General features: G+C 40.5%; 1 protein-coding gene across 2 annotated transcripts in view; it reads left to right on the top strand.

Moving 5' to 3' along the window:
• The first annotated feature begins 579 nt into the window (after positions 1 to 579).
• Positions 580 to 24942, top strand: part of NUP153 (nucleoporin 153) — a 66707-nt gene continuing 42344 nt past the window's right edge. For both annotated transcript variants that reach the window (XM_052647868.1, XM_052647867.1), the window contains exons 1-5: positions 580 to 711; positions 15308 to 15530; positions 22197 to 22445; positions 22603 to 22742; positions 22822 to 22950. In XM_052647868.1, the coding sequence (XP_052503828.1) occupies positions 598 to 711; positions 15308 to 15530; positions 22197 to 22445; positions 22603 to 22742; positions 22822 to 22950 (855 nt within the window). In that variant the 5' untranslated portion in view covers positions 580 to 597. The remainder of the gene's footprint in view (positions 712 to 15307; positions 15531 to 22196; positions 22446 to 22602; positions 22743 to 22821; positions 22951 to 24942) is intronic.

Here is a 24942-nt window from a genome sequence, read left to right as displayed (position 1 = left end):
GCCGGGCGCTGACGAGTGACGGTGTTCTGGCTCGCGACCGCAGCGGCGGCCTTAGCAGCGGCAATAGACGCAACAGCGGCGACTGCAGGGACGACGGCGACGACGACGACGGCGGCGGCGGCGGGGCGGGCGCTGTGCGCAAAGGGGAGGGGTAGGCGGGCGGCGCCGGCGGCTTCAACTGCGGCAGCTACACGGCTGGGGCGTGCGGAAGAAGAATCCCCATCAGCCGGCGGCCGAGTTAGGCCCAAGCAGCGCCGGGGGCCGCTCGCGTTGTCCTCTGCGGGGGAAATCTCCATAGAGACGGTGACACACACAGAGGCGGGGGTCCGCGGGAGCCTGCGGGACCGGAGAGCCAGCTCCTCGGCCTCTGTGGCCTCCCCGCCCCGCTCCCCCCACCTCGCTGCCGCCAGCGCGCATTCTCTTCTCCGCTCCTGCTCGCCGCTCCGCGGTTCCCGGTGGGCCTGGGCCCCCGCTGTGAGGGCAGCGCGGGCGGACTCTTGGGGGCTGGGGCCGGGCGAGGCGAGGCGGGGGGCGGGGGTCCTCTGAGGCCGCCTCTGCCTCTCCCGCCCCGAAGGGGGAAGCCGCGGAGGCTCCGCCATGGCCTCGGGAGCCGGAGGCAGAGGAGGGGGCGGTGGCGGCGGCAAGATCCGGACGCGGCGTTGCCACCAGGGCCCGATGAAGCCTTACCAGCAGGGGCGACCGCAGCACCAGGTAAGGGAGCCCCGGCGCTCTGTGTGAGGGGGGTCCCTTCGCGGGCCCTCGGGGCGGCGGGGGGGCAGGGGGGGACGGCCCTGGCGCCCCTGGCGCCCCACGTGGAGCGTCGGGGAGGCCCCGGGCGAGGCGGCGGGAGCCGAGGCCGCCGGGGCGGCGACGGGAAGTGGGCTTGAGGCCGGCCAGCCCTGCGGCGCACACGTGTGGCTCGGCCTCCTCTCTCCACCAACCAACCCCCCGCCCCGCACCCTGGCCCTCTCCGCCCCGGGGCTTTCCCCGGGCCTGGGCGCAGGGCGGGAACACAAGTACGAGGCCCACGGTGGGCCCAGAATTCTGCCCTTTTTTTTTTTTTGGCGGGGATTAGGAGCTTGGAGGAGGGGGGGTGGTTAATTACTCATGTCCCTCAAGGGAAAAGGGAAAAAGCTGTGGTTGGGAGGGCCACCCCACCCCCCCTGCAGATTTCTAGTCTCCCGCGTTTCAGCGCGTGCGGGGAGGGGGGCTGCCCCAAGGACTCCTCCGATCGTCACCCCGCCAAGACCTACCTGGGGCTTGACGGGGGCGCTGTTACAGGGAAAGTGAAATAACTTATTCTCCATCCTTTAAATTCTCCATCTCCCCGTGGCCCTCCCCGATTTAAGAGCCCTGGCTTATTTATTTTTTTCTTCAACCGGGATATGGTTAGTGGCACTGGGGCATTTTGAAAGTCCCTCTCCGCACTTACGTCTGTTTTTCCGTCGCGAGACTCTTCTCTCCCCACTTTTGTCCAACCTTTTTTCCCCCTCTCTCCACACACACCCGCGCGTTTTATTTTGGAGCCTAGAATTGGCCATTATGCACAGTTGACTGGGACTCCAGTTCTGATCTCATGCACAAAATATTTTAATATTGCAATGGGTATTCTAGAAGTTTAGGTACTTTCGACACTACAGGAATGTTGGTGGTCTTGAAATTTAACCACCTTGTGCACTCGTGGGTGTTTGAAATTATAAAAATAGGAGTTTATCCTCAGATATTTGATTCTGAGAAAGTTCAGTATTTTAAGTTTTGCTTGTTAACGGGGGATTGAGTGGGAAAATGTTGAAAACCTAATAAAAGTCACTTATAAAACTTTTCACTGATAGTAAGGTAGGAAGTAAGTGTGGGCCTTAAACCTATAAAAAGTATAGCAAAAGGGTCTGATAACTTGTTGCATACTATAAAAGGTAGACTTCTAGATTGCTTTATTCCAGATGATGATAAATATTTAACAGTTAAACATGTTTGGTGCTGTTGTTAAATTGTATCATTAAAAACAGAATTTTAAAAGTAAAGATTTGGGAGAAGTTTCTTAATAGTGAAATTTGTAGTTTATAGTATTAGGTAGCTCTCTACTAATGGTTACAAGTCTTGGCTACTATCAACTCCCACCAGTGTTCCCCCAGATAGGGTTGGTTTTCAAATTTTCTTTGTGAGGAGCAAGATTAGAATTCAGGTCACAAGCCTGGCCCTTTGACCTAATCCTTTTGTTGCGAGGAAGTTTGACACATGTGCTTTCTGGTTTTTCTGAAAAAAATAGTGCTTTCCTTAGGAGAAAGTTACTACATAAAAAATGAAATGTAAATACAGATCATAGGATGGTCTGGACAGAGTTTAGAAAGGAGCTCGTATATTCCAGGTGGCAAAAGCCAAAGTCACACCTTATTTTTAAATATACTTGGATAAAAATCTAATTTGAGGGAGATGATGCCTTAACAGCATAACACTTGTGATCCAAATTGTCTTAGAGCTGATATGATTTCAGACTGTGCAGTTTTATTTTAAAGTTTGGTAGTTTATCATTTCCCCCTGTTTAAAGTATTCAGCTTTTTGCCACAGCCATTTAATTGAAAAAGTACATTTGTAGCTTTTGAATTGAGATTAAAGGTGTTTGGAAGTTTCTTAATCAACTCTGCAGGTATTATTAGTATTGGCTAATATGGTTGGATAGCATGACTCACTGACTCAATGGACTTGAGTTTGAGCAAACTCCGGGAGGTAGTGAAGAACAGGGGAGCCTGGTGTGCTGCAGTCCATGGGGTTGCAGAGTTGGACACGACTTGCCACTGAACAACAATTAGTATTGGCAGTTACTACCAAAGAAAAGTATCCACGCATATACAAAAGAATATTTGAGGATTTTTTAAAATCTTAAAATAAGGATGTTCTTTAGTCCTTACCAAAACTTCTGTGAACTTGTAGACCACCTGCTTGCTGTCAGCTATCCTAGGCTGTCACCTCTGTTTAGCAGCAGCTGCTGAGTCATCATGAATAGCATGGAGCTTCATGACATGGCATGTTTTATATACTAATGTATTTTGATTAAACGTCCACTGGTTTCTGAGCAAAAACAAAGTTTTTTGGTTGTGCAGTTGAGGACTGAAAGAATGAGAGATCTGGCTCAGTTAGTGGGCCTTTGCCATTGCTTGTCGAGATAACTGGCTTGTGTAGTCAACCCAGTACCTGTGACTTTCGCATGTGTTCCACTGACTTGCAATTTCCTGTTTTGACTTCTGGTTTAGCTCTGCTGAGATATATCTAAAGTTTACATTTTTTCCTTTTAACTTCTGATCTTTAAAATGGCATCTTGCTTGAAGTTGTGGAGAGAAAAATTCATTGTCAGTTAATTAACTGAAGGGTGGTAACTTAATCGAATGTGAAGAACAGCACTGAATGATTAAGTTGATCATTTTCACCTGCCCTCTTCCCTACCCCTTAACTCTTTAGCCCAGATGCATTTAGGAAATGGTATCATTTTTCTAGTGGGAGTGAACAGGTCCCTAAGGAGTATGTGGTTAGTTCTTGTTGCCTGTTCAGTCTCCTTTCCCATTTCCTTTTTGTGCAGATTGTCAGGTCCAGAAAGAGAGCTCTGGAGAGGTCAAGCTGCTTTTCTTAATAGCCGCCACAAAAAGCTTGAGCCCATGGGCAAATCAGAACCTTGCCTCTTGAAGAATCTACTGCCACCTCCTGGTGAGAGGGGGACTACTTATTTTTGCCCTTTTTTGGGGAGTGTGCTTCAGAGGTTTTGTCTTCTGGTTTGGAGCTAAGGGAATCCACTCATTTTATCTTCCTAGAGGCAGTTTGTCCTTCAAGTCAGTTTCCGCATTTAGCTATTTTTTTGGAGGCAGGGAGTGGCGAAAGCTCCTTTATCTATTCAGTAGCTTAGATCGGGAGTCTATAAAGTTCTTCTGTAAAGGGCCAGATAATAAATATTTTAGGTTTTGTTCCTGCATGTTGTTTGTTTTATAACTCTAAAAAATGTAAAAATCATTCTTAGCTTGAGGCCTGTATGAAAACAGGCTGAGGGCTGAATCTGGGCCACAGACTATGGTTTGCCTAGCATTGGTTTATAAGATTGTGTGGTTTTTTGCTGTTTTGGTAGCTTCTGTATGGTATTTTGTCCCAGATAATTATGTCCTGTTTGGTATTGGATGGCTGAAGAGCATTCTCAGTTTTGAAAAGGAGGGATATTGAAAGATTGAATACATAACTCATCCCAGAAATCCCTGAGTTGTTTTGACTTTTATCTTTATTTGCTTTATCCTAGATATTTAATTAATACTGTCAGCGAAAACAAATGGACATAGTTGTTAGAAAAAAGTGCTGTAATCCACTCAGAGCATCTGGGTTTGAATCCTTGTTCTGCCAGGACTTGGAAAGTTCTCTGTGCTTGATTTACTCATCTGTAAAGTGGAAATCTGTTGTGAGGGGTTGAGTGAGAGAATGTAAGTAAAGCTCTTAGAACTGGGCCTGGCATATATAGTAAGGACTCATTGGAAACTGTTGTGGTTAAATAGAACCTTTTGATTTAAATGTTTAGTCTCTGATTAGTAGAGGTATCTTTCTTTTATATACCCAAATTCAATCTTTTATAGGCTTGTATTGGATTTTACGACTTGTTTTCTGAGTATGAGGCCAAACCTTTAAACAGCCGTAAACTATTTAAAAATTTATTATTTTTAACATTTTCCTCATAGATGCCAGTCATTTAAGTGTATAGGAAAATAAATCCACATACTTTTTAATGCATAGTAGAAAATTTTGTGATGAGAAGCCCTTGTGAAATAGTTTTATCAGTTTACTCACCAATTTTTCTCATGACAAAAAAAGCCTAAATGTCTCTCTTTCCTGGAAAGCCCTTTGGGGCAATTACCTATTAGTTTGAAATAAAGTGGTCTGATGTCACTAATTAAAACCATTTCATTAGGCACAGAATATTATTGGAAAGATGTAATGTTAATGACCTTGTGTTTTCAAAAACGTTTTACTTGTAGCTACTTAGCTTATGGTCATGGTTATAATATATTTTTGAACGATTCTTCGGTGTTGGGAAGCCCAGTTGAAAAGTCTTGCCACCAGATACAATTTTTACTATACAGTTTACTGTTTGAAACAGAGTGATAGAATGCCTCTTCTGTCTAAATATATTTCAGTTTCCCTGCCCATTTGCTTGTGACTTAATACACTTTTACATCCAGTTTCCAAATAGATTGTGAAAAGAAAGTGACAGTATCTTTTTGGGATAACTTGCAGTGGGTTAAATTGCCTTAGGCTTTTATTGGGTCTCCTGTTGGTGATTTGGAAGGTCTTGTAGGGAATCCTTTTCTTGCCCTTGTTGTTAGATTACTGTTAATTATCTATTAATTCTGCTTCTGTAATATGAATCTCTAAAAATAAGAAACTAAGCCAGGTCCTGTTTCTCCTACCTGAATTAGTGTTAAAGAGCCTTAAAGGAGGTTGAAAATTGTGGTCAGTTATAAATTGTTTTTAGCTAGAATAACTTGTATGCTCAGGTTTTTTGACTTAATCTCTTGACACCTGATGCGAAGAGCTGACTCACTGGAAAAGACCCTGATGCTGGGAAAGATTGAGAGAAGGAGAAGGGGACTGCAGAGGATGAGATGGTTGGATGGCATGATTGACTCGATGGACATGGGTTTGGGTGGACTCTGGGAGTTGGTGATGGACAGGGAGGCCTGGTGTGCTGCGGTTCATGGGGTCGCAAAGAGTCGGACACGACTGAGCGACTAAACTGAACTTGACATTGAAAAGAGAAATGAAATATATAAAGAATGGATGGAAATCCATTTATGTGGCTGGAAAGATTTAGACTTGTTGGATAGGGAAAGCTTAACTATAGGTTGTAAAATGTGACAAATAACAGCTTGGGTTAAATTCAGATTATTGAAATCAGATTCAATATTACTGCATTAGAATTTGAGTACTTTCTAATAGATACATTTTTGAAGTAAGTAATGTAAGAATGAATGTATTAAAAACTGGAAATAACTGAAAGATTTAGAGTAGCATTTAGGTTTTTACTATTTAGTGTTAAAGATATTTTATAATTAGATATTCAAGTCTCACATGAAGTCTTTGGTTCTTAGCCCTTGTTCTTCACTTGGGGTTGGATGGAGCAAGGGGAAAACTGATTAGGGAGTCTATTTGAAATGAAACTTCCAAAAAGAGTGGAAAGGGAAGACTAGTGACATGGGAGCTGAGGGAGTAAGGAGAGAGTTCACAGACCCCTGGAAGAAAACTAAGGGTCATTGGCAAACTTCAGCAAAATCTAGCCCAAAGAGCAGATAAAAACCAAACAACAGTGTTTTCTGGGAGAATAGGGCCCCAGAACCTTCAAGCTGAAGATTATGTTTGATATTTATAGTGAGAGATCCAGTGAAGTTTATGTGAGAAAAGAGATTTTATAAACTGAATTCTACTGTTTATTTTTTTTTCTTTTTTTTTTAATTTTAAAATCTTTAATTCTTACATGCGTTCCCAAACATGAACCCCCCTCCCACCTCCCTCCCCATAACATCTTTGTGGGTCATCCCCATGCACCAGCCCCAAGCATGCTGTATCCTGCGTCAGACATAGACTGGCGATTCAATTCTTACATGATAGTATACATGATAGAATGCCATTCTCCCAAATCATCCCACCCTCTCCCTCTCCCTCTGAGTCCAAAAGTCCGTTATACACAGCTGTGTCTTTTGGAATTCTACTGTTTAATAGAGGATAATGTAAAGAAAACAGTTGAGTAGAACTGAAATCAAGAAAACTAGTAGGAACAGAGCAAGATGTAAGAAGGAAGGCTATGTAGTGCTGATATGGAGAGTGTCTCTGCTTATTCTGAGATTGCAAATTGATGAGAAGATATATAGGCAAAGAATTTCTTTTTCATTACAAATGAGTTCTGTGTTTGGATTGTAAAAGAGCCTTGTGCCCTACCTCAGCCTTCTTTCATTAACCCTTGAACTCAGGTTAAATATAATTTGAAAAGCTAATGTAGTCACAGTTCAGTTCAGTCGCTCAGTCGTGTCCGACTCTTTGTGACCCAACGAATCGCAGCACGCCAGGCCTCCCTGTCATCACCAACTCCCGGAGTTCACTCAGACTCACGTCCATCGAGTCAACAATGCCGTCCAGCCATCTCATCCTCTGTCATCCTCTTCTCCTCCTGCCCCCAATCCCTCCCAGCATCAGAGTCTTTCCCAATGAGTCAACTCTTCGCATGAGGTGGCAAAGTACTGGAGTTTCAGCTTTAGCATCATTCCCTCCAAAGAAATCCCAGGGCTGATCTCCTTCAGAATGGACTGGTTGGGTCTCCTTGCAGTCCAAGGGACTCTCAAGAGTCTTCTCCAACACCACAGTTCAAAAGCATCAATTCTTCGGCGCTCAGCTTTCTTCACAGTCCAACATCTCACATAATGTAGTCACAGTACCTTACAAATTGAATGTACTTAATAGAAGTGTATAGTATTGAACTGAATTTACTTCTGGCCCCTAAATTGAGTACTTGTTCTAAATCTCAGTGGCATCTTGTTAAGGTTTTTGTTGTGGTTTGTTTTGCCAAATGAAGAATTGTTAGTTCTTGGGGGAGAAACCCAATCGTTGTAACCCGTCTCAGTTTAACGTTTTGCTCCTGTAGTCCTTGAATTCAGCTTCATTACTTAGGATCATCTAGTGTAGACCTTTGGAGAAGGCAGTGGCACCCCACTCGAGCACTCTTGCCTGGAAAATCCCATGGACGGAGGAGCCTGGTGGGCTGCAGTCCATGGGGTCGCTAAGAGTCGGACACGACTGAGCGACTTCACTTTCACTTTTCACTTTCCTGCATTGGAGAAGGAAATGGCAACCCACTCCAGTGTTCTTGCCTGAAGAATCCCAGGGATGGGGGAGCCTGGTGGGCTGCCGTCTATGGGGTCGCACAAAGTCGGACACGACTGAAGCGACTTAGCAGCAGTAGCAGCAGCAGCAGTGTAGACTTTGCTTTGGGGCTACAAGAAGTATTTTTAAGATTTTAATACTCTGTTTTGTTGCTTTTTCTAAGCCATTCATTAATTTTTTCTTTGACTTTTCTGCCTCTCTTCATTTAGTTGGCTTTGTGTTATTTATCATTCCAAAGGATGGTTTGATTTTCCCATGCTCTTGGATAGTTTCACAAATTGTTTTTTTGGAGGAAGGGCTATTAGCGTGGCAACTAAAATATTTAAACCGAAACTGTTATACCAAGCAAATGTATTATTTATTTTTTGAATTCTAGGATTACTAATGTCCTTTTTTTTTTAAACTTGCCACAGCATATCGCATGTGGGAATGAGAGGTTGGTTGAGTATCGCATCCACAGATAACTAAAATCATGCGGCAGCTAATCTGCACTATACAGACCTGCTGCTGCCTGCACAGAGCTGATCCTCTAAGCAGAGGTGAGAGATTGTCGTCACCATCCCATTTGACAGATCACCTCCACTTAGGACGTTCAGGGCCCTGTTGGTGCATGTGAGTGAGTGATGGTCCTAGATTTGGAGGGTCAGAGAAGCTTTTCTTGAGGGAAACTACATCAAGTTATAATGAAGCCTCTGAAAGTGGAGAGAAAGCTACTCTGGTAAAGTTGGGCTTGAATATTCACTGCTTATCAGACCTTTACTCCATGTACTTCTGTTTCCACCTCAAGGTTAGGTTGTTTGTATTTAATATCACAAGACAGGGAATTCCCTGGCTGTCCAGTGATTAGGATTCTGAGCTTTCACTGAAGAGGTTATGGATTTGGTCCCTGGTCAGGGAACTAAGAACCCAGACTGCATGGCCAAAAAAAAAAAGAGAGAGAGTATCTTTGTATCACAAAACGTTCTTTCTCCTGGGTCCATACAGGAAGCTGATTTGCCCCATTCCTGGAAAGACCTGAAACGTCTTACCGACATAACTCTGGAAAAGGTTATTGAAATAATAACCTTTATCTCAATAAGAAGGCCCTTATTTGGTAATACAGTCAAAGAAACCTTTGGTAAGAAAACGATTTTTCCCTTTTTCTAGCTCTTTTTTTTCCCCTGCTTTCCATTAGTGGCTGAAATTCGTAAAAATTGCCAGCCAAGGAAGTGCGTCTCCAAATCTGTATGGTAGATAGGGTTTCTCGCTCTTTGTCTGCCTTGTTCTCTGCGTGATCAGATTTCTTGTCCCTAGCAGTTCTTCAGGGCTTCCTTGGTGGCTCAGACAGTGAATAATCCACCAGCAGTGCAGGAGCTGTTCTTTAAACTTCTGGTATCTGCTAGTTGATTATTTACTATAAATAAATGTGTTAAGTCATTCAGTTCAGTCGCTCAGTTGTGTCCGACTCTTTGCGACCCCATGGACTGCAGCATGCCAGACCTCCCTGTCCATCACCGACTCCTGGAGCTTGCTCAAACTCATGTCCATTGAGTCGGTGATGCCATCCAACCATTTCATCCTCTGTCATCCCCTTCTCCTGCCTTCCATCTTTCCCAGCATCAGGGTCTTTAACAGTGAGTCAGTTCTTCTCATCAGTTGGCCAGTGTTGAAGCTTCAGCCTCAGTCCTTCCAATGAATATTCAGGACTGATGTCCTTTAGGATGGACTGGTTTGCTCTCCTTGCAGTCCAAGGGACTCTCAAGAGTCTTCTCCAACACCACAGTTCAAAAGCATCAATTCTTCAGTGTTCAGCCTTCTTTATGGTCCAGCTCTCACATCTGTATGTGACTACTGGGAAAATCATAGTTTTGACTAGATGGACCTTTGTTGGCAAAGTAATGTCTCTACTTTTTAATACGATGTCTAGATTGATCATAGCTTTTCTTTCAAGGAGCAGGCGTCTTTTGATTTTACGGCTGCCGTCACCACCTGCAGTGATTTTGGAGCCCAAAATAGTAAAGTCTCTCACTGTTACCATTGTTCCCGCATCTGTTTGCCATGAAGTTATGGGACCATATGCTGTGATCTTAGTTTTTTGAATGTTGAGTTTTAAGCCAGCTTTTTCACTCTCCTCTTTCACTTTCATCAGGAGGCTCTTCAGTTCCTCTTTGCCTTCTGCTATAAGGGTGGTGTCATCTGCATATCTGAGGTTATTGATATTTCTCCCTGTAATCTTGATTCCAGCTTGTGCTTCATCCAGCCTGGCATTTCTCTTGATGAACTCTGCATGTAAGTTAAATAAGTAGGGTGACAATATACAGCTTTGACATAGTCCTTTTCCGATTTGGAACCAGCCCATTGTTCCATCTCTGGTTCTAACTGTTGGTTCTTGACCTGCTTACAGGTTTCTCAGGAGGCAACTAAGGTGGTCTGGTATTCCCATCTCTTTAAGAATTTTCTGCAGTTTGTCATGATCCACACAGTCAAAGGCTTTGGCGTAGTCAATAAAGCACAAGTTGTCTTTAACTGGGAATAAAATAGATTCAGAAGTATGCTATTTTATGTTTTACTTCTCTTCTATGTTTGATTTTTCAGAATTCATACTATAAAGTAGATAGTTTTGAAAATTGATAAAAGTGGCATGGCATTTGAGATAATGTCAGAAATAGTCAACTTTGTTGTTAAGCTTGTTCTCATGGTTATGTTTATCATGGCCTTAGCGGGGAAACCTGTAATTGAGTTTTCAGATGATTTTAGTACAGTGTTCTTCAAATTTTAATTTGCATAAGAATCACCTCAGGAGCTTGTTAAAACAGATTTCCATTTCTAACATGATCTTAGGTGACACCAAGGCTGCTGGTCTGAAGACTTCCAGTTTGAGGACCACTATTTTAGGTTTTAGAACAAAAGGTTTGCACGTGGATTCTCTCTCTCACACACGTGCATGCACACACACACCCAAATGATCAAAGGGGAATAAGGATTTAAGTAGTTATTTCAAGTCTATTAGATTAAGCATTTATTAACAAGGTCACTGGAAGCTTGGATAGCATGTGCCAAGGACATGTCTACATTTGAGTCTTTGCACTTTTTGTTCCCTCAGTCTATAGTACTTCTCTACTAGAAATGTGCAAGGCGCCTTCCTCACTTTTTATCAGGTCTTTGCCTGTATAAAACAGCTGCCCCATTTTACTTTTCTGCTTTGTTGTTGTGCATAGCACCAAATCACCATATCGTGTGCATTACATGTTACACTTGTTTGTCTCCGTAACTTAGCATCTAAGTTCCAAGAGGGCAGGAACTTGTTCCCTGCCTTATCCCCAGTGTTCTTGCCTGACATATAGTGTATGATCAATAAGTATTGATTAAATTAATTGAATGAAGTAAAACAATGTTTGGTTTTACCTCTGTGAGTTAGATAAGATTTTAAAATATTCATCAGGATAAGCCTCTTCCCTGGTCCATTTATGTACTGTTTTATAGAGATAAAAGTTGGATGTAACTTTTAGGTAATAAGTGCTTCCTGGGGAATTCCTGGTTGCCTACTGGTTAGGACTTAGTGCTTTTACTGTTGGTGTTCCAGGTTTGATCCCTGGTCTGGGAACTAAGGGCTTCCCTTGTGGCTCAGCTGGTAAAGCATCTGCCTGCAATGTGGGAGACCTGGGTTCGATCCCTGGGTTGGGAAGATTCCCCTGGAGAAGGGAACGGCTACCCGTTCCAGTATTCTGGCCTGGAGGATTCCACCTACTGTATAGTCCATGGGGTCACAAAGAGCTGGATAGGACTGAGCGACTTTGACTTTCATTGGGAACTAAGATACCAACCTACGGCCAAAAAAATGTGTTTTCCCCGAATGTGGCACATGTGTTCCATTGTTGCTAAAGAAGATGAATCCAGTGACCGGGCTGACTTTAATTTTCATGTTAATTAGAAAACAAATTTAACAAAAGTACACTGCTGTATCAGTTAAGGACCCAGCAAGAAACAGTTAACTCCAGCTGAAATTTCTTTTAAGAGTCTGCTCAAAGATAAATGCTGGTGGTTAAAGGAATACATAGAGGCTAGCAGGATGCTCAGACTTAGCAGTAGTGGGAAGCTGCCGCCACCGCTAAGACTAGACAGATAAACGGAAGAAACCGTGTAACTGGCGTGGAGCAAGAGCTGGCTGGCTGGAGCTGTAGTTTTAAAGATGGGGTGTTTGAGCAGAGAGAGCCCAGGAAGAGAGACTTCACTTTCCTTCCATCCTCTGAGAGCTAATGACCTCCAGAATCTTTCATGAGCCACTTTGTTGAGACAGTCATAGGAGATGGTGTCAGGGAAGTGCAAGTTGAGGACTGGTACAGAATCCAATCTGTGATTTGGTAGATTTTATTGTGTAGAAAGAGCTGTTTATTAAGAGAAATAAACTTCCTGGTGGCTTTCCTAGTGGCTCAGAGAGTAAAGAATCTGCCTGCAATGCAGGAGACCCGGGTTTGATCCCTGGGTTGGGGAGATCCCCTGGAGAAGGAAATGGCAACCCACTCCAGTATTCTTCGCTGGAGAATTCCACAGAGGAGCCTGGTGGGCTACAGTCCATGGGGTCACAAAGAGTTGGACGTGACTGGGCGACAAACACACACACAGATAGAAAACCGTTAAGTAACAGTACAGGTAAAAACCATGGCTAAAGTTGGGAACTGCTCAGGAAATAGTTCTGTAAGCCACATAGTATCAGCACTGTCTACTCTAGGCTTTGTTTTTCTGATTGGTTACATAGTATTTTGATATATTTTAATTAGTGTCTGACTAGTGCTCCACGTATACATTTTCCAGGTAACTGAATATTAAGATTTAAGTATACATAATTTTATTCACCTCTTGTAGAGGTAATTGTATTGTGATTTCCTGAAATGTATTTGATTTCCTAATCTCTTTAACTAGATTGGTGGTTCTCAAAAATATAGCATACATCAGAATCACTTGTGAGGGTTTGTTAAAACAGGTGAGTCCTACCTCCTGGATTTAGCCGGGCTGGAATGCGGCCTGCGAAGATGCTGATACAAATGGTGAAGAGACCACATCTTGGTACCCATGAGAATTAGGGTTTACTGAGGTTACTATAACTTTTCTTGATGACTTAGGGTCATTTACCCTGGAGATGGATATTGAAGTATGGGGAATATTTCTGATAGTGGTTCCAGGTCAATTTTAGCATCTTTATTTTGTTATTTCTATCAAGCACATCGTGCTTTCTTTCATTGTGCTGCTAGTAATTCCCCTCTCTCTCTCACTGTAATCTTACACTAAGCTGCTCTGCGCTGTGGTTAAATAAATTGGTTACATTTTAGTTTAGGAAAGAGAGGATCTGCAAGCAAAATTCATGAGTTTCAGTGATACCTATTTTGACTGTTGAATTTTAACTGATCTTTTCTCAACAAAACCTACGCATGTGTGCATGTTAAGTCGCTTTGTTTGTGTCCTACTCTTTGTGACCCTATGGACTGTATAACCCTCTGTGAGATTCTCCAGGCAAAAACACTGGAGTGGATTGCCATGCCCTCCTCCAGGGGATCTTCCCAACCCGGGATCGAACCTGCCTCTTACGTCTCTTGCATTGGCAGGCGGGTTCCCTAATGCTGCCACATAAGTGACCTTTGGTTACAGATGGTGTTAATTTAATTTGTGATGTACTTGCCTCCTTAGGTGAGTAGAGATCACAGGAATCTCTTAATACTTTAGTAGCTAAACACCTTAGAGGAAGTCTACCCAAGACTTATTTTACATATTATACAAATTTTTCCTATAGTGCTTGATATCAGGATCAATCCCTGGTTAGGTAACTAGATCCTGCATGCCACAAATAAGACCCAGTGCAGCCAAATAAATAAGTAGATACATATATTTTTTTAAAGTATGCCTTTCTGAAAATTTATATCTTGGAAGCACTTCCAAGTATTTTGGAATATGGAGGAGTAAATAAATATTTAAATGTAAATAGCAAAATAATAAACGTGTGTTTTTATAGATACCAAATCTTGGAGTAGGTGTAGAATCTTTGCCAGAAAAGCTGGTGCTCTGTAACACCAGCGTAGGAAAGGGGAGCAGTGGCTTCGTGTTTTTCAGTAGTATTCCATGGCTGTCGGTTTCATGTGTTGCTAGAGAGCTGACATTACAGATCTGTTCCAGATCTGTTCCGAATGTCTGTTTGGAGCAAAAATAATTGCTTATTTCCTAGTTGTTCCCTACACCTTTTCAGATAATCAGAAGATACTGTCCAAGTGCCTGTATCAGAGGTATCTTCCATCTTTTCTATTGACAGGATTTTTCAAGTCCTCTTTGTCTTGGGTTTGCTTTCAAGCTTTATGTATACTACCTTAACTTTATTGTTTTTGTGCCTGCTGACTCATTTTTTCCCCTTTCTGATCCTGTTCTGTGAAAGGGACTGTTGCCTGAACCTGGCTACCTCACCCCAGGTTGTTTCTGCCAGCCTTTTGTCTCATTACGAATGAAATTATCAGTGTATGTTTCTGTTAATACTTAGTAAATTGAGAAGTGCTTTCACATTATTTCATTTGATCTTTATAATTCCTATCAAGTAATAGTAGGAAAGGGTGTTATTCTTATTTTACCGAGAGTAAATCAGAGTACAGCCTGCTGACCCCAAAGTCCATGCTAGATATTCCGCAGCAGTTGTGTTTGTACCTTGGGCACGTTACTTCATTATTCCTCTTCATTCATCAAGTGGCACTGTTAAAAGCAGTTTTATAAAATTGTTGTGAAGATTAAATTGAATAATGTGTATAAACTGCTGAGACCAGTGTCTGATGCATAGCAAAGCTATAATGAACATTAATAATGCTGATAATTGTTATACCACATCTTTTTTCTCCCTTTAAAAGTTACTGTAATATAATTCTTGGTTTTTAGACAACATTTAATATAACAAAATTTTACCATCAATGAAAGTCTTAGATTTTTTTATGTTGCATTTGTTGTCTTACTGCCTTTTTATTTGTCTAAATTTTTGTTGTTAAAGAATGTATAGTAAAATATTTGCTTGAGGAAGGTGTTGACGGTATTTATATTGCTTTAATATGCTGGGATCAAGATGGCTACCTTTTGTCTGGGATTATAGCATTTTAGTACGTATCTTACTACTAAATCTAAAATTTATATTGTTTAGTTAAAAGCCTGTTGGGGTTTTTTAAGGATTAGAGTCATTTGGGGCAGTTATGGCTCATGGACACATGCATGTAGAAGAAAGAAAAAAGTAGGAATTTCATAAAGTCTATAGAATTTGTAAAATACATTATGTCAGTGTTAACTCAAGTAACTAAATTTAGGAAACTTTGTTGGAAATAGTTATATTTTGCTCGGTATGGCTTTCTGTATATAGGTACTTATTTTTAAAGATAAATTTCTAAACTGCTTTCCGTGTTTTCCTCTTCAACAGGGCATTCTTAGCAGGGTTACAGAATCTGTTAAGAATATTGTGCCTGGATGGCTACAGAGATATTTCAGCAAGAACGAAGATGTATGTAGCTGCTCAACAGACACAAGAGAGGTGCTGCAATGGCCAGAAAATAGGGAAGATGACCATATATACTCTGATGAGGAGAGCGCGAACATTCATGATGGGAGAATCACTCCTGAGCCAACAGGCAGTAATACAGAAGGTAAATAGAATGTGGATATTTTGTTTTGATGATAGGTTTTCATGCCTTAATCTAAAATATTTTTATATTGCCTAGCTGTGGTAATCTTAATTGTGTAGTACAGAAACCATGTTGGAGGAGGGTGAGGATCACCTTCAAATTGGTATCTTTTTAATTTAGCAGCTTTTTGTTTATTAAGGGAGGTTGAAATACTATATCAGTTGAGCGCCAGCTCTGCTGTTAGACATTGGGTTTGAATTTTCACACCACCGATTGTTAGTTGTGGGATTTTGGTCAAGATAATCTGTTCTCCTCTGTGCGCTCCTAAGTGGTTTTGAAGAGTGAATGTGAATGGGTCCTGGAACTAGGAGCAGAGTGGCAAGGCCCCCCAGCACGTGGGTTCGGGTGTGGTGAAGCTATGGTTGGCTCCCGTTTGCTGTAGCCCACTCAGCTGGGCTGTTTCCTTAATCTTAGACTGAGCGGCCCTGTTTTAAATGCATTTTGGATTTACTTAAGGTGTTTTTCTGGGGTTTGCAAATATTTAATAGCTTCAGGTAAAGCACGAATGTGACATATTTGGGACTAGTACTCTGTCATTGCACTTCATGTATTTTTTATAGCTTTAGTGAGATGTACTTCAATAAACGGGTTCACCCATTTAAAGTGTATAGTTCAGTGATTTTGTTGTTGTTTAGTGATTTTTAGTATATACAGAGTGTTTCACAGTCGATTTTAGAACATTTTAATTATCCTTCCCCACCCCATTCCCCTGAAATCCTACACCCATTAGTAGTCACTACCCATCCCTGTCCCTCTGGCCCCAGGCAACCACCAATCTGTATCTATAGATTTGTCTAGACTGACGTTTGATACAGATGGAATCATAAAATATGTGATCTATTGTGACTGGCTTCTTGCACTTAACATGATGGCTTTGAGGTTCATCCATGTTATAGCATGTATCAGAACTTCCTTTTTATTGCCAGATATATTTCATGGCTTGGATAGACTACATTTTATTTATCCATTTACCAGTTGATGAACGGTTGTGTGGTTTCTACTTTTGCAGTATTGAGAACACTCCTTTTTTGAGTATTCCTGTGCACGTTGTTTTGTGGATGTGTTTTCTCCTAGGCAGGTAGCTGGGAGTAGAATTGCTGGGTCATCTGGTAATTTAACATTTTGAGGAAAAAATTGTTTTTCTAAAATGACTATACCATCTTACCTTCCCACCGGTGGTGTGTGAAGAATGCAATTTCTTTACCCTGGCAGTGTGTGAAGAATGCAATATCTTTTTTACTTCTCTCCTTCTTTTTTTCAAATATAGCTCTTCTGGTAGATGTGAAGTGGTATCTCATTGTGATTTTGATTTGCATCTTCCTGATCACTAATAATGAGCATCTTTTCATGTGCTTACTGACCATTTATATATCTTTGGAGAAATGGGCTATTCAAATCCCCCTTTTCCATTTTTCACCAGGTTATTTTTCTTTTTATAATTGAATTGAAAGAGGTTTTGACATATTCTGGATATAAGTCTCTTATCTCTACATGATTTGCAAACATTTTTCTCCCATTTTAGCTTCTTGATGGTGTCCTTTGAAGCACAAGAGTTTTAAATTTTGAGGTCCACTTTATCTCTCAAGTATATATTTTTTTTCAATTTATATATTTTTTTCTTTCGCTGCATGTTTTGATTTCCAGTTACACAGCAGTATTTTTGGTAACTTAAGTCTTGTCTTGCCTCAATAATTGATGTGAATATGTGCCTATTAATTTTGGTATACTTAGTAACTTATTTTCCTGCCTGATTTGCTTTTAGTCAGAACTAGTGAGTGTGAAATGGGCTGAAAGAGGGGCTCTTACTTTGGAGAAGTGGCAAATCTAAGTTTTCTTTAGTTCAGTTCAGTCGCTCAGTCATGTCCGACTCTTTGAGACCCCGTGAATCGCAGCACGCCAGGCCTCCCTGTCCATCACCAACTCCCGGAGTTCCCTCAGACTCACATCCATCGAGTCCGTGATGCCATCCAGCCATCTCATCCTTGGTCGTCCCCTTCTCCTCCTACCCCCAATCCCTCCCAGCATCAGAGTCTTTTCCAGTGAGTCACCTCTTCGCATGAGGTGGCCAAAGTACTGGAGTTTCAGCTTTAGCATCATTCCTTCCAAAGAAATCCCAGGGTTGATCTCCTTCAGAATGGACTGGTTGGATCTCCTTGCAGTCCAAGGGGCTCTCAAGAGTCTTCTCCAACACCACAGTTCAAAAGCATCAATTCTTCGGCGCTCAGCCTTCTTCACAATCCAACTCTCACATCCATACATGACCACTGGAAAAACCATAGCCTTGACTAGACGGACCTTAGTCGGTAAAGTAATGTCTCTGCTTTTGAATATGCTATCTAGGTTGGTCATAACTTCTCTTCCAAGGAGTAAGTGTCTTTTAATTTCATGGCTGCAGTCATCATCTGCAATGATTTTGGAGCCCCCAGAAATAAAGTCTGACACTGTTTCCACTGTTTCCCCATCTATTTCCCATGAAGTGATGGGACCAGATGCCATGATCTTCATTTTCTGAATGTTGAGCTTTAAGCCAACTTTTTCCCTCTCCTCTTTCACTTTCATCAAGAGGCTTTTGAGTTCCTCTTCACTTTCTGCCATAAGTTTTCTTAGTGATACTCAATTTGGCTTAGTCTTTTTTATTAGAGTAACTTAGGGAGTTTTAATATCTGTACTTTTCAAGATCTCTTTCTAATATATTACCAGCAACCATCTGGAGGTTTTACTCGGTAGGTCTCTAGAGTGACTGCTTCTGTGTCATTGTCCTTTTTGATATCGAATGGGACCCCAGCTTCTCTCTTTTGCCTAGAGACTTGGAGCGTGCACCACCATGTATCTGTCGTGACTGAAGCTTTTTCCATCCTAATGCTTGTGGGGATTAACTGACTTGAAGAATTCAGTTTAGGTGTGAGATAAATGGAGTGTCTCATTGTACAGCTGTGAGGTTCCTTTTTGTTTGTGTGTTTGTACTTTTGTTGAAATAATGGCAGTGGTCTGCCAAGGTTCATTCCCACTTGGATTTTATTCATTATATTATTAAGTTTACACAGTAGCTTTCTATTATGTCTATACATAGTACACACACCTTTGTGAATAATTTCTAAATTTAAATTATTGTGGAAATTTTCAAACTACAAAAGGAAGGAGGAGGATAATACAGTAAACCCCTCGGACCTGTTAGCCAGTTTCAAGGACAGCCAGCTTATGGCTGACACTGTTTTCCTTGTTCCCACATCTGTTCACCCACCTTCTCATTCGAACTCCTCTGATTTAGAAGCAAGTTGTGAGCAGCTTTTGATACTAACTTCAGAAACCTGGTGGCATTTTCCCTCTGTCTTGTCTTAGAGCTGATTCCTGCTCCTGTCTTAAAATCTGTAAGTTCTAGGTAGTTCTCTTTTGGCAGTCTGCCTCTATCTTTCTCTAAGTATTCAGTACTTACAGCCACATAATGTGTGACTACAGTATCAGTTGATAACTCTCCTGTGTGATGAATGTAGATCTTATTAGAAAGTGCCATCAATTTGTTTACTCTGTGAAACATTATTCTTAAATTTGACAGTGCGTTCTCAAAACAATTTAGACATACTTGCTCTTAAAGTAGTGTAAAATTATTGAAAGCTTAAAATAATTAGATGTAACAATCCTGCATGTTGCTTACTAATTACCAGTGTAACTCATATATTAATAGTAACTGGAGCAGGAGAATATTGTACATCCTTCAAATAGCACAGTGCAGTATGAGCAGTTACAGAATCTGCAGCCTCTTTCATATCTGTTGTCTGCAGGTTTCTGCTTTTATGTACCTCCTTGTATTGCGTGTTTTAATGATGGTGAGCCATTAGGTGTCTAGATTTCTTTTACTCAGTTAATGGCATTAATCAGTGAGGAGAACCTCAAATAATGTACAGGATAGATTTTTATTGATTCAGTAAGAGTTCAAACCTCAGAGGGGGACGCCCACAATGGTGCATCAAACATGCTGGTCAGCAGTGGACTGAAATTGTAGACTGTGCTGGCTGATTAATACTGTGATATCATAGGTGTACTCTCAGAAACTGAGCATTTATGGCTGATGTGAATCTGTAGATGACATGACCTAATTTAGTCTTACTATCCCCAAATGTGTCCTTTATTGGGCCTGGTTTAGAGAGTAAGGAAGCTTTGTAAACCTAAAAAACTGGCATTGCTGTTAGCAGCATACCTTCCAGTAGAAGTGTATCATACTAGATTGCTTTTTCTCTATGGCTTCTCTATATACTAGATTGAGTAGATGTCTGCCAATATCTTGAAAATATCCTATGGGATAAACTGCTGCGGGGGTGAGAGAATGGGTCAGTAAAAAGCACCTTTAGGATCTGCTACAAAATTAGAATACTTCATGCTATAAGAAACATTTCAGCCTATGTGTATATGAATCCTGACTCTGGAGATAATTGAAATATGATAATGTTTAGATACCAATAGGTGTAAGTGCCAATTCCGGTAGATTTCGGAGCTCCTGCCAGTTTCTTCCTTAACTTGAGCAAACTTGGTAAGAAACTATTACATTAAACACTAATTCCCATTCCCTTCCCCTCAGCCCCTGGCAAACACCATTGTACTTTTGCTATGACTTTGACTGCATACTTCAAATGAGTAGGATCATAAATATTTCTCCTTCAGTGACTGGCTCACTTCACTTAGCAGAATGTCTTCAGAGTTCATTCACATCGTTCTATGTCTCGGAATTTATTTCCTTTTTACAACAGTAATATTCATTGTATGTATTTACCACATTATTCATTCATCTGTTGATGGACACTTAGGTTTCTTCCAACTTCGGCTCTTGTGAATGATGCTGTTATAAACATGGTTATACAGATCTCTTTGAGACTCTCCTTTCCGTTCTTTTGGATATATACCCAGAAGTGGAGTTGTTGGGTCATGTGGTAATTCTGTTTTTAATTTCTTCTGATAGTAGCTGTCCTTAAGAGTGTGAAGTGGTATCTCACTGGTTTCAATATGCATCTTTCTGTTTAGAAATGTTGAGAATCTTTCCATATGCTTGTTGACTGTGTATCATCTTTGGACAAGAGTCTGTTCAAGTCCTTTGCCCAATTTTTACTCAGATAATTTGATTTATTATTGTCCTGCGAAGTCACTTCAGTCGTGTCCGACTCTGTGCGACCCCATAGACAGCAGCCCACCAGGCTCTGCCATCCCTGGGATTCTCCAGGCAAGAACACTGGAGTGGGTTGCCATTTCCTTCTCCAGTGCATGAAAGTGAAAAGTGAAAGTGAAGCCACTCAGTCGTGTCCTACCCTCAGCGACCCCATGGACTGCAGCCTTCCAGGCTCCTCTGTCCATAGGATTTTCCAGGCAAGAGTACTGGAGTGGGGTGCCATTGCCTTCTCTGGATTTATTATTGTAGGAGTCCTTTATATGTTCTGGATATTAACACCTTATCATATATATGATTTGCAAACATTTTCTATTTTTATTTCTATTTCTTTTATTCCTTAAGTTGCCTTTTCCCTCTTGATTATCATGTCTTAGTTTTAAAAACTTAAACACAAAAGTTTTTTTAGTTTGATACAGTCCCACATGTCTTTTTTCTCTTGTTGCCTGTCATATCTGAGAAATCATTGCCAAGATCGGCATCTTAAAACTTCTGTTTTTTTCTGTAAACATTATATTTTGGAGTCTTATGTTTAGATCTTTAATCCATTTAGTTTTATTTTTGTGTATGGTGTAGGAAACGGTCCAGTTTCCTTCTTTTGCCTGTGGATATCCAGTTTTCCCAAAATTATTTATTGAAGAGACGGTTCTTTCCATTGACTGGTGTTGGCGCTCTGTCAGGGATCATTTGACCGTGTGTGCAAGGGTTTATTTCTTGGCTCTCTGTTCTATCCTATTGGTCTACATGTCTGTCTGTATGCCACCACCATGCCTTTGATTGCTGTTTTGTAATAATTTTTTGAAATTAGGAAGTGGGACAGCTCCATTCTTGTTCTTTTTCAGGATTATTTTGGTTATTAAGGGTCCATTGAGATTCAATAGGAATTTTAGGACGAATTTTTCTATTTCATCAAAAAAGGGTCATTGGGTTTTTTTTTAAAGGAATTGCATTGACTCTGCAGATCACTTTGGGTAGTATTGACATTTAACAATTTTAGGTCTTTCAATCTAAGAATATGGGATGTTTTTCCATTTATTTACATCTTAAATTTCTTTCAGCCATGTTTTGTAGTTTTCATCATGCAAGTTCTTTCACTTCCTTAGTCAATTCCTAAGTGTTTTATTCTTTGTGATGCTACTGTTAATGGAATAACTTTCTTATTTTTCATTGTTAGTATATAGAACAAAACTGATTTTTGCATGTTGATTTTGTATTTTGCTTCTTTGCCAAATTTGTTTATATTTGATCACTAAAGTGTATTTTCGCAATAGGTTAGGCAAGTTAATTTCAGTTAGTCGAAAACCTGGTTTGGGTAAAGAATATCTTAAATTGTGCTTATCACAGGAGGCTTCAGTGTTTTGAATGAAAGTTATATTTATTATATAGTATATTTTCTTGAAACAAACACTTTTATTTTGATAGTATATTGCTTTTTCTAAACTGAGTGTTAATAATGTTATTGCTGTTCTCTTTAGAACCCTCAACAACTAGTACCGCTTCAAATTATCCAGATGTATTAACAAGGCCTTCTCTTCATCGGAGCCATTTGAATTTCTCCATGTTGGACTCTCCTGCGTTACACTGTCAGCCCTCTACATCTTCGGCATTCCCCATCGGCAGTTCTGGATTTTCCCTCGTAAAGGAAATTAAAGATTCTACCTCTCAGCATGATGATGATAACATCTCAACCACCAGTGGGTTTTCTTCAAGAGCTTCTGATAAAGGTATTCTTGGCATTTGGTAGTAAATAATTTTGGTAGTTGAAAATAAATTTCATGGGATAATTTTTTTCTAACTTGGCTGTCATTTTCATTTTCTATTTATAAAAACATAGGCATTGTTATTAGTGTTATTACTGTGCATTGCATATTTTTATTTCAGATATAGCTGTTTCAAAGAACACTTCAGTGCCACCTCTGTGGTCCCCAGAGGCTGAACGTTCTCATTCATTCTCACAGCACACTGCCACCAGCTCAAAAAAACCAGCATTTAACTTGTCTGCCTTTGGAGCACTTTCTCCTGTGAGTCCTAATTTGATTTGGTTTAACCACATTAGTTTTGAGTGCTTGTCTTATAATTTATCGTTATGTTTCTGTGCAGTCACTTGGGAACTCTTCAATTTTTAAAACAAGTCAACTTGGAGATTCTCCTTTTTACCCTGGAAAAACAACATATGGTGGGGCAGCAGCCGCTGTAAGACAGTCTAAACTACGAAACACACCATATCAGGTCGGTTTGAATAGAAGGGTTTATACCTTTTTTTCTTTTAAAAATAAGTTAACTATTGTCACTCAAAAAAAGTTTTGGTCCATTTTTTCTTTGGCGAAATGATAACTGTGGATTACATTCTTTTCATTTAGGAACTATAATAATATTTTGGACCAAAGTGAACATTTTATCCATTATTTTTGTGTGTGTGTTTTAGAAATTGTGGTAGTTAATTCCTTTTTTAAAAAGTTGAGGTGTATGTAACATATAGTAGAATTTACCCTTATCACAGTATTTGTGTTTTAACTAAATAAATACAGTTGAATAACTACTTCTGCACTCAAAATACGAATAAACATTTCCATCATACCAAAACATTACCTTGTGCAACTCTGTAGTCAACCCTTCTTGGTACTTCCACCTCTTGGCAACCAGTATCTGTTTTCTTTTCCTGTAGTTTTGTTTTTTTTCCCCAGGATGTCATAAATTTAATCATAGACTGTGTAATTTTTGAGTGTGGCTTATTCTGTTTAGCATAATATACTTATGCATTATGCAGATCAGTCTGTATTTACATATATCAGTAGTTAATTCCTTCTTATTGCAGTTATAATACAGTTTGCTTATCTACTCACTAGTAAAAGGATGCTTAGATTATTTCTAATTTTTGTCTATTGTGACTAAAACTGCTGCTGCTAAGTCTCTTCAGTCGTGTCTGACTCTGTGCGACCCCGTAGACGGCAGCCCACTAGGCTCCCCCGTCCCTGGGATTCTCCAGGCAAGAATACTGGAGTGGGTCGCCATTTCCTTCTCCAATGCAGGAAAGTGAAAAGTGAAAGTGAAGTCGATCAGTCGTGTCCGACTCTTAGCAACCCCATGGACTGCAGCCTACCAAGCTCCTCCGTCCATGGGATTTTCCAGGCAAGAGTACTGGAATGGGGTGCCATTGGCTTCTATGAACATTAATTTTCATTTCTCTTGGGTATATTCCTAGAAGTTGGACTGCTGAGTCACATGGTATGTGCATTAATTTTATAATAAACCACCGGAGTGTTTTCCAAAGTGGGTGCTACCCCTTTGCATTCTCACCATACGGTCAGCACTTGTCATCAATTTTTTAATAGGCATGTAGTGATAATTCTAACTAACTGTGGTTTTGCATTAATGGCAACCCACTCCAGTACTCTTGCCTAGTACTCTGTCCCATGGACAGAGGAGCCTGGTAGGCTACAGTCCACGGGGTCGCAAAGAGTTGGACACGACTGAGCAACTTCACTTTCACTTTCACTAATGACCATGATGGTGCTTATTTACCATCATTATATCTGGGGTGAAGTACGTGTACAAATGTTATTGCCCATTAATAAAAATCTAAATATTTTATTGAGTTACAATATGAAATATTAGTTTTAGGTATACAACATAATGCCTTGATATGTTTATATATTATGAAATAACCATAAGACCAGTTACTATCCATTGCCATACAAAGTTGTTAAAATATTGTTGAATATATTCCCTATGTGTACGTTACATTCTTGTGACTTATTTTATATATGGAAGTGTAGACCTGTTAATCCCCTTTGGCAATTTAGTCTATCCCTTTTGCTCATTTTTAAATAAGGTTTTTTTTCTTAAGAGTTTTGAGAATTCATTATTCAGGGTGTATGTCCTTTATTAGATATATGTTTTGCAGATATTTTCTCCCATTCTGTGGCTTATCTCAATGCCTTGTCAAGAGAAGTTTTTACTTTTGATGACATTCAGCATATCAGGTTTTTGTTTTTTTGTTGTTTTTCCTTTTATGGTTCATGCCTTTGGTGTTATGTCTAGAAATTTTTACCCAGCCCAAGGTCACAGAGATTTTCTTCTGTTTTCTTTTAAAAGCTTCATAGTTTTAGATTTTAATTTAGACCTTTGATTCATTTCGAGTTAAAATTTTATGTATAGTATGAAGTGTGGATCAAGATTCATTCTTTTAAAGAAATGAATGTCCATTTTTTTCTAGTACTG

The sequence above is a fragment of the Budorcas taxicolor genome, chromosome 11 (assembly GCF_023091745.1).
Source record: "Budorcas taxicolor isolate Tak-1 chromosome 11, Takin1.1, whole genome shotgun sequence".
NCBI classification, from domain to species: domain Eukaryota; kingdom Metazoa; phylum Chordata; class Mammalia; order Artiodactyla; family Bovidae; genus Budorcas; species Budorcas taxicolor.
This window is presented reverse-complemented; position numbering and strand designations above follow the sequence as displayed.